Source organism: Notolabrus celidotus, chromosome 14, assembly GCF_009762535.1.
Source record: "Notolabrus celidotus isolate fNotCel1 chromosome 14, fNotCel1.pri, whole genome shotgun sequence".
NCBI classification, from domain to species: domain Eukaryota; kingdom Metazoa; phylum Chordata; class Actinopteri; order Labriformes; family Labridae; genus Notolabrus; species Notolabrus celidotus.
Window position 1 is genome coordinate 6,446,320 of NC_048285.1, and position 14,234 is coordinate 6,460,553.

At 40.3% G+C, this 14,234-nt stretch overlaps 1 protein-coding gene and 1 long non-coding RNA gene across 2 annotated transcripts in view; one reads left to right on the forward strand and one right to left on the reverse strand.

The window, feature by feature from the left end:
• LOC117824808 (calsyntenin-2-like) overlaps nucleotides 1-14,234 on the forward strand; it is a 308,682-nt gene that overhangs the window by 250,019 nt on the left and 44,429 nt on the right. The window contains exon 9 of the mRNA XM_034700272.1: nucleotides 12,444-12,606. Coding sequence (XP_034556163.1) covers nucleotides 12,444-12,606 — 163 coding nt within the window. The remainder of the gene's footprint in view (nucleotides 1-12,443; nucleotides 12,607-14,234) is intronic.
• The window catches only part of LOC117824809, a 320,721-nt gene that overhangs the window by 249,540 nt on the left and 56,947 nt on the right, over nucleotides 1-14,234 (reverse strand). The window contains exon 3 of the long non-coding RNA XR_004633719.1: nucleotides 12,534-12,683. This is a non-coding gene — a long non-coding RNA (uncharacterized LOC117824809). The remainder of the gene's footprint in view (nucleotides 1-12,533; nucleotides 12,684-14,234) is intronic.

Sequence of the window (14,234 nt, forward strand, 5' to 3'; positions counted from 1 at the left end):
TCTGAAGTTAAAGCTCTTAGGGAACAGGCTTAGCAGTGTGACAAGTTTAACCAAACTGGACTGAGGAATACAATATTAAAACTATGAAAAAGAAAGGATGGTGCTGTCATGACTTGTAAATGTTAAACTGGTAACACATGTTTTGTTCACATCGTCTACATCTGATATGAGGAAAGAAATGTGCCTTCCCAATGCATTCACAGTGATTCATAAAAAAAAGATAGACTAGAATAAAAGCCAAAAATAGATCTCTCAGTGCCCTAACAGGATACGGATACAGGCAGTAATAATTCACAGCTTAAGTTACAACACAGCACGATCTTGTGGTGCAGATGTCAGAGGTGTCATTCTCAGCTGAGCTTCCTGCTGGAGATCAACCGCGGTGAAATAAGGTATTCCATTTTTACAACTGCAAACTCTGTCTGCTTACAGACCTCAGTAACAATCCTACAAGGACTCTCTGATACATGGAAAATATATCTGGGCCAAAATGTTTGCAGAAGTAGCACTAAGAAATAATGCAGAGAAATGCATGTGAGTCAGTGCTTTACTTTAGACAGGCAGACATTTGAAGAAGATGCTTCTGACAGACTCATTATGTAGGTTTTGATTTGTTTGACATAAACCACAGCAGTTAAAAAATTGAACAGGCTTTTTATATTGTTATGTTTCAGTACACAGACCTATATTCATCAGTTTTGCACAAAGCCTGGTATGGTTACAACAAAAAACAGACAGATTTTAGATCACAGCTGCTATTTTCTTCTCTATTTACATTTTGCTCCTCTTGGAAAATAAAAACAGTTTCAAAGTGACTCCATTTACGTGGGAAGCAAATGAGCAACACTGGGCAACATGTAAGATAATGTGTCTTCGTATTTCTGCGGCCGACCACGAAAACAGTCTGCAGTCAGCGCATGTTTGATCTCTTTTCTTTCCCGTTAGTTTGTAATGCAGTCTAAAAATGTCCTCCTGCTTGGACCGTAACACTCCATCTACCTTCATCCTGTATCTGATCCTTGCGGGACTTTTGTTTTCTCATTTCCCTCCTTTGCACGAGACTTGTTCTATTATAAAAGAAACACGGAAGGTAATCAGGAGCGCCTCTGACAGATAATTAGCTGCCGTCCCACAAATCAGCCCCTCTCCTGAGCCCCCGACGAGCACTGAGAAGGGAATGAGAAGTCTGCTGGAACGATGCAAACAAAAGCATGTAAGAGCACACACGTGAAACACACTGTAGACAATTAAATTGCTATTATTCCCGGGGTTTTAAAACCTGACACTTTGAGTCCTCTCTCAGACAAATCAAAACAAGACGCAGAGAGTTTTTACGGCAGACTCAATAAAGGGACCGATATTTAGCGGTTATTGCTTTATATTTGGAAAATTGGCACAGCAATCAAAGTAAGAAGTAGCTGTTAGCATTTCTTGTAGTATACCCATTAGTGTCATTCGAATACTCCTTCGCTTCCTCTAAATGTGATGTTGCCTGAATGAACAGTATTTTTCTGTATGAGTCCTGAGTAAATGTTAAGGATTATTATTTCTAATGGACATCTCAGATGGTGTCAGCCAAAGTCTAACAATTACACATACTTGTTTTTCATGACACTCAACTGCTTTTGTGTGTGGATGTCTGATGCATGTCCTCAAAAATTATAGAGACTTGTACTTATATAGCACTTTTCCAGTCTTTTTGACCACTCAAAGCACTTAACACTACTTGACACATTCACCCATTCACTAAGCATTCTCACACAGCTGAAAATCAGCGATTTGGGGTTCAGTGTCTTGCTCAAGGACACATTGGCATGTTACTACTGGAGCTGGGATCCAACCGCCAACCTTCTGATTGATAGACGACCAACTCTACCCACTGAGCCAAGCTGCCCAAAGTATGCAATTGAACAGTAAGGGGGATGTACGTAGAGACAGGTAATGCTATTAGGGCTGGGCGATAATTCAATCACGATAACTATTGTGATTCAATTTTTCTCAATATAAATATAACAACTATTCGATAAAAATATGATATATTTAAACCTGTAATTACACCCCCCAACCAGTGGAAAGGGAGGGGGCGCTAATGTGCCTTAAATGCTAATTGCCACCCAACATTGGACAGAAGAAGAAGACATTGAACAGCCAATCATGTTGCAGGGTGAGAGGAAGGCGGGGCTTAAAGATGTTTGGTGTGGGATGTAAACACCGCTGAAACGAGCGACAGCGTCACTGAGGAAAATTCGAAACCTACCAGCTCACAGCAGAGTCGTTAGTCTGACACTGTGTTGACTGTGTCAACTATTAACTTAATACACTTAATTAAATATACTTTCAAGATGTGGGTAAACAAATCTGATTATACAAATTACCTCAACCTGCGAAAAGACCTGCTTCCTGTTAGCACTGTCAGAAATTAGGGATTCAAGAAGCTTATCAGAAAACTAAATTCAGATACAAGCTAACAAACTGTCTGGTTTCTTCTTCTTCAACTTTCAATCAGGAGCAAAAATTGGCTTTTAAATTTAGATGTAATAATGATTTATTTTTAATATGAAAAAAATCACATGTTTTTTAATATCACCCAGCTCTGAATGCTAGCATGGGGGTTATTGCACAGGTGCACCTTGCTAGAAATAGTGTAATAGGTGAGCGGTACAATTTCAAAATAAAAGCATATCTTTAAGATAACAATACAGATCAATGTATAGACTTTCCATTGTTTTCATTGGATCTGCATTGCTCAGCCGAATGATGAAACAATGCAGATCAAGGGATTGCATGCCCCAAGCTTGCATCAGAGTAAAAGTCTTTGCTGATAAAACTTTATTTATATCATCAACTAGAGCTTACTTCAACCTCAGGATATTACACTTTTGGAACTTAATACATCTTAGCTGGCTGACCCACTGGGGCCCCCTCAAAATGTGTAATATTAAACTCTAATTTCTCTGCGCTACTCATTTTGTTGCTCTATTTAAGTCCAACACTGTGAGAAAGTTATCAGTCTCACTAAAATTGCCATGCAGCCTAAAAACCCTGTGGATATTATTGCTGTGTGTGTTTATGAGTGCATGTGTGTGTGTGTTGGTGTCTACATGTGGCCCATTATGAGCTTATGGAGAGGTCATTTGGCTGTTGACTTCCAGTCCCTGCCGGGAGCGGCGGTATAATTGCCCCTCTAATTAGTCTCTTTAGCCAGCCGGTAATTCATAGTCACCTTCAAGTACTTCTCAAACACACACTCATAGACATGCATACAGTACATCCTGTATACACGGGCATGTACACACTCAACAAGCTGAAACAGCTCCTACACTATCACTTTCTTTTAATTGTTTCTTCTATTTTTGTAATTATAGGCTTTCAGACAAGACAGGCAATCGTGGATGCTTACAACAATTGACATGATAATGGCTTTCATGTTGACACCAGACTGACGATGATTTATGGCAATTATGTGAGAGCAAACAGCACTTTAGCTAATGAATCAGGAGGCTAAGTATTTCTGAGGCCAGAGAAATGAGACAGGGTGAGAGGCATAGCTTTAATGATACAAAAAGTCATTGAGTTTTTAGAAAAGTGTTCGTCAAGATGTGTCTGATTTTGTGCAGAGTCGAAACACAGAAGCATATAGCGTATCTGTCAAAATTCACATGTACTGTATGTACTCACCTCACTTTAAAATGTATTTTTCTGTTGTTAAATCAATCAGAAGGACAGCAAAGAGTAAAGAATTGACTGTCATTTTCAGGATCAATACTGGAAGACACTTACTCCAGCCAAATAAGAAAGCCAGTGAGCCATGCTGATTTAATAGACTCATATGATGATGGAAGGGAGTTCAATAATCACTCCTTTCCACTGCAGCTGAATTGTACATTGAATATGGAGTTAAAAAAGGTCACAACTTGTGTTTATGTGCTGCACATTCTACAGAGACAATGACCAAACCCATATGATGAAATTAGATATCGTATCCTCATTTAAAAGCTATTCTTAACTTGCTTCCCTCTCATTGATGCGATTCGCTTCATTTGAAAAACTCTGGGAGCTACAGCCGTCAATCTGAGCCTGCGTGAGACTTTTGCTTTCTACTTCCAGCGAGAGTCTTGAAATGGGGACAAAGAGTTTTTAGATACGTGGCTTCTGCAGCTTAGAATCTGCTGCAGGAGGATTTGGGTTTGAGGGAGCTGGTCTCTTTGAATGTTTTTAAAAGTAGAGTGAAGCTGTTGGAGGAAGATGCTTTAGGTTGTAGATGTTTCGACTGATGACTTTCCATTATGTGATTCAGGATACGTGTAGTTGTAATAGTAATTAGATCTATGCCTGTAACTTTGTTAAAATGCACTGCTGCCAGAAGGTCATGGTATGTGTTTGTTTGCCTAACCTTCAGACCAATGCCATTTATGTATCTACATTGATCATCTCAGAGATTTGAATCTGGTTCAAAGTCAGGGACAGTAGGGACAGAGACAGTAGGGACAGGGACCAGGGTGTGTGTACCCTGTACCTCCTACTATTCCTATCTTTTGGGAGAAAATGAAACTAGAACACCACGAGGCATCTCACTCAGTCATTGGGGAAACAAACAACTCCAAATAGGACATCCTTTCTTTGACCTCATGGAGATAAACACATGGCTGCTGCATTCATAAAGGCTTTTATTGATAATATATACTTCTGTTCATGTTATATTTTCAGATTTCTTTGTTTTACATCCACTGCTCTGTGTACGGGTTAGCTCCTGATAAACAGATTTCAACATTGCTGAAATGACTCGATACAGAACTCCCGTATCATGTCCTTCTGTCCCTCTTCTGTCATTATCTGATGTTTTGCAAGTTAATATCGTACCACCCTCCCAAACCCCAACCCAACCCCCACAGCCAATCCAATCCCTTCATTTCCCTCCTCTGCGTTCACTTTGCCTCTACAGTAACTTTCTCATTCCTTCCCTGGCTCCTCCCCCTCCTTCAAGTCACCTTGTTTCCAGTACTCATCAATCTCTGTTGTAGATCCTTCCTCCAGCAAACCCTCCAGGCCCTCCTCTCCACTTAACTCCCACACCTCTCTCACTTCCATCTTTCTTCCATCTTCCCCTCTCTCTCTTCAGTCCTGTTTGCAGAGATACTACACTACTAGATAAGAATAACCTCATGTTTACATCTCTGCTGTCTTTGCCTTGTTGTTCCGACTCACCTGTTCTATTCGGTTCTTCTGAACAAACCTATAACACTTAAGAGGAGATAAGCGCGAGCAGCAAAGTCGTTTCAACACGGCTTTAAAATCGTTTTTAACTCAAAAAGCTGTGGCAGAGATCGGCCGGTGTTTTGGTTTAAACAGCTACCCTATTAACTGGAGACTTTCAACCGGATGCATCCCTCATAAACGTCTTTAGACGATCATTAAATATCTGATGAGGATATTTTAAAATCTTCATACAAACTAAACTAGTTTGCATTCCCAGGAACTCCCTCTGTGTTTCAACAGCTGTGTAAACTCCACAAACACTGACACGTTCAGCTGAAGGTCTCCAGTTTACAGGGTCACTTTTAAAACCGTAACACCGGGAGAGATGCATTCACGGTGGGCTGAGAGAAGACTACTGTTACAAGCTGCTAAATCAAGAGAATCACAGCTTCTTCTTTTGAAAAGTACACACACATACAAAAAAGATAGAACAAATACAAACTAATGAAAGAAAGAGAAATCAAGTGAATCACAGATGTGTGTGATGTTATTGTGGACGATGGGCAGAATAAAAACACTGCAGTTAATCTACCAATCAGACACGTTCAGCATTGCAGGCCCTGCCCTCTGAAAGTCCAGGGACCTTTAAAAAGTAATACCCCCCTAGCATGGGCTTTTTAGGGTAGAGATTATCTACCCCTGAACTAAATTTAGACCCTGGGTCCACCGGTTGAAACACACGTAATTCTGGGGTAAAGTTTCTCGGGTTGAAAAATGCCTTATTTGGTAAATAAATTGTGTGGAGTGCTGGTTTGATTGAAAAGACTCCTCATATTAACACAAGTGACCAGTGGAAGTGGTAGGCAAGAGTGTTGGTGAATTGGTCGCCGGCAATGGATCCGTCCATAGCTTGTCTACAACAGCTACCTCTACTGAGCCCAACAATCGTACCAGTAGCTGGCAGGGTGTCGATACACAGGTACACAGAAAACTGCACACATTTTATTACAAATTCAACAGCAACTGCACACAGATATTAATTTGTTTTTCCACGGCAAGGAATCACAGTGAGGAATTTGTTTGACTGTTAAAAGACAGGTTGACACTTCTCGTCAGAAAACAGGTGTGAGAATGTGAAGGACAAGATCAATGAAGTCATAAGACGTACCAAATGGGGTGCCAAATTTGACAGAAAAGGAATTTTCCTTTCAGAAGTTTTAACAAAGGTGATACAGCGTATGTTCATCAGATCATCAGAAGTTAGCAAAGGGAGATTTTTCTTTTCTTTTTTGACAGAGCCAGGCTCAATTTTGGCCCCTGCTCCAAGTCGTTATGCATACAAACACAAAAGCAGCACCTATCTCTTCCTCTTACTCTTAGCAAGAAGGCCAAACAGTATATTTCCCAGTGTGTCAACATATTCCCTGATGATTTGATCGTATCCTCGTCTTATGTTGTCCCCTGGGTTAAGGCCCATTTTTATTGTGATAAAGGTTTCAGCTTCCCTCCATTTTCCCATTACCTCCTATTCCTGTCCCAATTTCTTCTTAAAGTTCACCATTTATTTTATTTTGCCGTCTCTTCCCCCCCCCCCCATCTTACTTTCATCTCCACCTTCCCTTGTTCCCTCTCTTCCTGCCCCGCCACCTTCCAATCTTAAATCATCTCATCTCTCTCCTCATTCTTCTACCTTCTCTATCTCATTCCTGCATCTCTCGTTTGAAGTCAGAGGTTTGGGTTGGGCGACAGATCTCTTTAAGACTTTCAACTCCAAAGAACTTGAGGCAACAACTCCCACAGTCAGGTTCTAATGGAGAGACAGGCGGAGAAGAAAAGAGACCAAATAAACTGCAGAGAGAGGAAGAGAGTGAGATAGAGGAGGGTAGATAGCAATTTCGTTTTCTTCTCGCCATCCAGTGCCCCAAGAGATGACGAAGGATCTTTGATGTGTGGTGTTTCCGATCTCTCTCTCTCTTTCACTTTCTTTTCTTTGTCCTCTGGTTGTTTTACGTCCTCCCTCTTCTTTGTTTGTGTGGTTATTTATTTCATTTATTCCTTCCATCTGTCAATTTGCATCAGGCAGAGACACAGGAAAGTGGAGGGATTGGGGAATACAGAACTTTTTGCTTCGCTTTCATGAGTCAGGGCTGCTCCCCCTAAACTTTCACTTTGGCTTTGAAGTTTTTTTGAAGTTGGCACGTAATGGGGCCATCTTGCTGTCTTCGCAATCACGTATGTGTGACTGTTTGTAGGAAGTTGTTTTTTCAAGTGCTGTACCCTTGTGGAATGGCTGCCTTGCTCTCACTGAAAGAAACACACAGCCCTGTGTACATGGACACACACCTCTGGCTTCTTTCAGTAGTATTTAGCTCTGAGCTTGTGCCACAGTGGATGATTCTCTGAATAATTCTGCTCCTTTAATTTCTTCATCACCCACACATACAATAAACACACACAGAAGACAGGTTCTCAGCCTGTGTCCAGCTGGTGTCTTCCCATGCATAGCAGTGCACCTGCTCTTTGGAGCTCTTCTCATTTTTCTGACAACATGCTGAACTTTCAGGAACTTTACGCTCAGAATAGTCTAAAAGTTAGCTGAATCCTCGACCTCACTGACCTTCAGTTGTCTGAGTAAACTTCTTTGTACTTGAGTTTGTTTCACTGCTGCCTTTGAAAAGCTGCTAGTTGAAATTAAAGCTCCTGTGAATAATTTTTAGCTGGTTATAGAACAGACTCAAATGAACACTGATGCCTCTACACGACCCCAAAAAGCAAACAAGACCATCAGAAAGAAAATCAATGACATCTGTATCGTAATCTTTAACGCCTGATGCCACTGAGAGGGGGTAGGTTTAAGACGAGACGATTTATTATTTTCAATTTTAATTTTTCCACAGGAAACATTCCCAATGAGTGACAGATTTGACAGCAGGATATGATTTTTTGCTAGAAAACATGACTGTCACATGCACAGAACAAGGCCAGCAACGAGACACAAGGTAACACTGTCTAAAGAGGGTGCAAATTTTGACGCAGAGATAAAATTCCTCACAGGAGCTTTAGGCCAAAGATTTAGTATCTTGTGTGCAAAAGATATCTTGTTCATAAAGTAGTACAGAGCCCCTAAATAGTTGTGCTGTGGTGTCTCTCCACCAGGATAATAATGCATGCACAACATATGCAAACAACATATAATCATCTGCAAACAGGATAACAAATTATTAGGAACTGTGGAGGCTCACTATTAAAAAATAATGAAATTAAACATGCCAAGTTAGGTCCCATGGTGTTTGGAAACAATGTTAAATCAAATTGTGTGATGGCCTTGTAAGGAAAACCATGACTCAGACTAGAGACAGAACAGTTCCAATTCCACTTCAAGTCTTTCTTAGATAACCACACTGACTGTGAGGGGCCTCTTGATTATGTGTCGGTAATGTGACTAAGCGATTAGCTAGCTTAAACTGACACTCAGCGTATGAGTCAACTCAGCATCATCATTCAATCAACACTCAGATTATCCCTCCATTGATTCAGAGCAGCGCCTCAGCACATCGGCATGCTGCATATGTGTTGAGCAGCTGTGCAGAATGATCACCAATATGCCATATGTTGTATCTTGCACCTCAATAGAAGCTAAATTGAAGCGGATTGATTAGAACTCCCATCTGCTGTGCTAGCACGCTGTTAATAGGCAGGCCGCGTACCGCTCTTCATTAGAGAGGGAGGTTACCCAAGGCTAAGTGTTCAAAGGCTGTCCCAGGTTATATCAGAGGAGCTGAGAGGAATAAGCGAAGTGCGGCTGATGGGTGTTGGCGGTGCCGAGGTAAAGCACGGCCTAAAGCAGAGGAAGAGGATGGCGAGACGGGTGTTCGCAGAGACAGACAGACAGCTGCGAGTGGGCCGGTGCAATCAATTCAAATGCTCAGCACGGCTGGGTGAGTGGTCAAGCATGCTGAAGAGTGGCACAGTCAAGTATTTCAGAAGAGGTTAAATAGGTAATGCATTTTAGTGAGCACAGCACAGGAAAACCATCAAACTTCACAAGCCAATGCATTACTCTCGCCTTAATATAATCAAAATATGAGCAGTGAAAGAAATTAACTCCAACTACAGTGAGTATGAGTAGAAAATGAGCTTTCATACTAAAACCTTTTTGGACCACATGTTTATATTTGCTATAATAATATGAAAATCCAACATGTGTGTGAATGAGCTTCTTTTGCTTTTGGAGCCATCCTCGAGTGGATACTCGAGCACTGGCTTCATTTTTCAACACTGGAAGATGCTGTGTGGTTAGCCTAGTTGTTCAAGTGTTGTTATGCCAGAGCAAGCATTCCCTTCCCTTCTCAGTCGAAGCTGAAGACAGACATAGATGTTCAGTTCAGGCTTGGTGTCGTGTATGAAGTGTAATTTGACCAATTTAAGTTCTACAAAGCCCAAAGGAGGCCTTCACTGTCTGTCAATCAGTCTGTGGCTACAACAAAAGGTATATACTGCTTTTGTGTAGTGATTAGCATCATTTGGCAGAACAGACTTAGTAGGTATGAAATATTAGATTCATAAGGGAGTTTTTTTTATATCTACATAGGAGCAAGTCTCCTTCCAGACAAACTGGTAACATTCACTACCTGTCAAAAGTTTGGAAACACCCTCATTCAAGGGTTTGTATTTATTTTAATTATTGTAAACACTGAAGATTAATACCAGAGACATCAAAACTATGAAAGAACACATATGGAATTATTTAATTCACAAAAGTGTTAAACAAAGCAGAATATGTTTTATATTTTAGTTTCTGTAAAGTAGCCCCCTTTTTCCTTCATGACAGCTTTGCACACTCTTGGTATTCTCTCAGTCTACTTCATGAAGTGGTCTCCTGGAATGGTTTCTAATTAACATGAGCCTTGTCAAGAGTTCATTTGTAGAATGACTTGCCTTCTTAATGTGTTTGAGACCATCAGTTGTGTTGTTCAGAGGTAGGGTTAGTACACAATGGATAGCCCTATTTGACTACTGTTGTAATCCAGATTACGGCAAAACCAGATTATTTCATAGTTTTGATGTCTTCAGTATTAATCTACAATGTTGAAAATAATTCAAATTAAAAAAAACCATTGAATGAGAAGGTGTGTCCAAAATTTTGAATGGTAGTGTATGTGTTTCTGTATTTAGATGTATGGTTAGTGTTATAAATCATTATTGGTATTCAGGGAGCGTTGTGTTCAATCAGGAGGACTAATAGATGTTAAGTTGGTGTTTTTGTTTTAAAGGCTGTTTTAAATCCTCCAATTGGATGGACCACGATTGTTTTTTTTACTGATGCTGTGATATCTCAATATAAAAGTATTAAATAAGAGTGCTTAGCATTAATTACTGAACTGAAGGAGTCTTTGTTAAATCATTCTGCTTTTACTGATGGAAATGTATTCAGTGTTTACACCACTTGACACTGTGAGTCGGAGTACTTTCAGGGGAGATAATACCTGTGTGAATATCGCTGTTTGTGTTCTGTATTCATTATTTCTTCAGTATTTACACTTCAGTGGCAATTGCAGAAATATTGCCAACATATGCATGTCATAAAGAAGTATGAAGAGATGTTGTGAAAAATGAAAGTGGCATTTTCCTTCAGCGAAGAGTCAATTACATGTTGCATGGTTTATCAATGTTGGATGTAACTAAACCTTTAAAACCACAAAGATTGAGTTTCACTTTTGCTGTGTTTTATAAACAGGAATGTTATATCCTGTATGTTTACATATAAACATGCACTCTATGTATGTAAAGAAGGTGCAAACTGTGTGCTCTCATATCGGTTTACAAACAAGACAAGAAATGAGAAAGACCCTGACAACAGCTGCTTTTAGTTCAGGAGGGATGAATTAAACGTTGGATGAAGACAATGATGATAACTGAGGATGATTGTTTCCTAATTCGCTCAGTTATGACTGCCCTCAATAAAAACTTTATGTTTTGTTTTCCCTGTAATTTGTCACCCATTAGGATGTCAGTAAAGAACTGTGTTTGAATGCTCCATCTAATGCCCCATAAAGAGAAGGAAACAGAAACACTGTTATATTAACACGAGGATAATCTCTTAATGAGCGGTTTAACTTATTTGTAATTGTGTTGATTTGACATTGTGCTGAAAGCAGGATGAGAAGATCAATACCCCTCCCTGTGTTTGGACTAAATACACAGCTACAGCCAGCAACCTGTTAGCTTTGCTTGTGAGAAGGACTTGTAGAAAGTGAAGAGGAAGAAAATCTGCCCTTGAGCTCTTCAAAAGCTGTTTTATAAACATATTGATTTAAATTGTTTATATGTACAAACAATTATGAAGATTTTTGTTTCATAAAGAATCATTGTCTGATCTTTCTTCTGTCAAGGCTCAGTTACTTCTCTACTTCTGCAAGTTAACTGGCTGCTTCTCCCTCTCCATGTCCTAAATTAAACTACCTGACTTAAAACTGGAATTTCACATTCTAAAAAAGTGAAAACTATTAGATCACTACTGATACATGTTTCAGAGGAGACGTATTTGCTTGTCACAGATATGCTGCCAGTATACAGAACTGTTCAAAAGAAACTTCAGCTTTTTTTGAATTGATATGACAAAGGTTCCTGGTTTGAATCCCAGCTTTGAAGTTTATATGTTCTCCCCATGCATGTGTGCTTCCTCCTACAGTCCACAGATGTGCTTCTTAGATTAACTGGTCACTCTAGACTGCCTGCAGGAGAGAATATGAGTGTGTCTGGTTGTCTTTGTGTTAGCTCTGGAGTTCTGGTCGTGACGTACCCTGCCTCTCGCCTAGTAACAGCTGGGATTGGCTCCAGCCCCCGTGCAACCTCATATGGGATAAGCAGCATAGATAATGAATGGAAGTAAACCAACTGTTGGCTCAAGTTTTGGGCACACCAACATGTGTCGCAGACAAGACTGATGGCACTACTTTTCATTGCATCATAAACTGCTTTATATATTCATACATTTTTTTCTGTTATGCAGAAATGGGCTCATACTGGCCAATAATATTGCCTGAACCACTTGTTGATCAACTTCAGATCAACTCTACATATCACGTGAATTACCTCGAGTGTCAGGGAAAACCTGAGAAGTTTAATGCACCATAATATTTTAAGTATTAACTCCATAAGTATGAATTCACTGCACAACTAAGCAATGCCATTGATAACTGGGTACCACGCAACAATCTGTGAAACTCTCTTTCTCTCTCTGATAGATCTGTGACAAAGAGTGGCATTACTACGTCATCAACGTAGAGTTCCCAGTGGTGACGCTCTATGTGGACGGAGTGACCTACGATCCCTACCTGGTGACTGATGACTGGCCCATCCATCCCTCTCAGATCGACGTGCAGCTCACAGTGGGAGCATGCTGGCAAGGTGAGATGAGCTTCGATGTTGATGATTATGATGATGACGATGATGATGATGATGATGATGATGCAGTAAAAGTCCCCCTAAAGTTGAAAAAAAAAGAAACAGTAAAATGTGGTGTATAGGGTATTCTGCTGATTGAATTACACTTCTGAATGTGAAAAGATCAGGAACATGAGGACGAGTTTCAGATGCATTATTACTAAGGGACTCGTTGAGTGTGGAACATGTTCTTTGGCCTTGAATGAACAATGTAATTAGGAAAAGCACTTACTGTGCCTTTGAAAAATGATTGAACCTGAAGTCTGAATGAAGGCACACAATTAAACTGTCCTCTGAAGTGATAGCTGCCACTAATTGCGTGAGGTGGGAAGAAAGGGCAGTTTTTCACACAGTACAGCAGAGCGCTGATGTGATAGCCTAAATGAGACTGTTCAATGATGCTAAGCCTCTGATGAAGAGTCAAGATATCTTTGTACCGGAGCAGGGGCAGGTCAATTCTGTAGCTTTCATCTGCGCTGGTGACCCCTCTACTCTTCCTCTTCTTCCTCCTCTCCTCCTACCTCTTTCATTGAACACTGAAAGCCTTTAGGAGGATTAAAAGGGCCTTGAATAGAAGGAGTTCAGAGACTACGTCGGCTTTTCTAGTCGGGGGCTAAGCCTCAGTAAAATGTTGCAAGGGTGATACTGAACTGTTAGCATGAGCCATTAGACACAACAGATTGCCTTTGAAAGCACTGAGCTTTTAGTTTCCAGCATGTTGATTGCAAATGTGTTGCAAAGATGAGCTTATTTGTCGTCTAACTGGCTACAGGAGCTTTAGTTCTGAATGTGTTTTTAGAGCGACAGAGATGCAAAACTTCAGCGGTGGGTTTATCTCTGCTCTGTAGTTCACTGCTGAATGGCATTACAGAGAAACTGCTGAATAGAGATTGAGGAGCTCAGACAGGCAGCGGGGAAGTGTTGGAGTGGCGTTAGCGGCAGAGTAAATAAAAAAGATTTGTCTGTTGAAAACTCTGTAGCTGTGGGCAACAGAGATATTTACAGCATTTAATTAAATTCCATAATATAATTTCATGGTTCATAACACTGTATTAGTCAATAAGCAATGTGTAATGGGAATAAATTCTTTCCTGACCATATCTAATGAGGATGATTTAGAAGAGTGCGATTTCAGATACTCATCCAAAGGAACCATTCTACTGTGGTGCTGCAAAATTCAGGTTTTCATCCTGTAAGATCAGTGATGAAACGAGACTTCAACTTAAGAGTACCAAGTATCACATTCAGAGATACTAGGTAAACCCTGGGGAAATAGGCTCTTTTGTAAGCCTGAACTACATATATGGCAACAGTTGTCTTGTTTCAACCCAAAGTAATCAGAACATTTCATCCAGGAACTATTTCTAAGAAATTCAAAGGTTTCTTCAGCCCCCTGATGGCATCTGTGGGAGGTTGTTGGTTCAATCCATGATCCTGTAATCCAGCTCCATGTTTAAATGTCCATGGTCAAGATACTGAACCCTAATTTGGGTCATAGGCAGCAATGTTGAATGCATGTGAATGGGATTAGTTAATACTGACGGGCACTTTGCACAACAGCTTCTGCCATCAGTGTATATGGCGTGAATAGG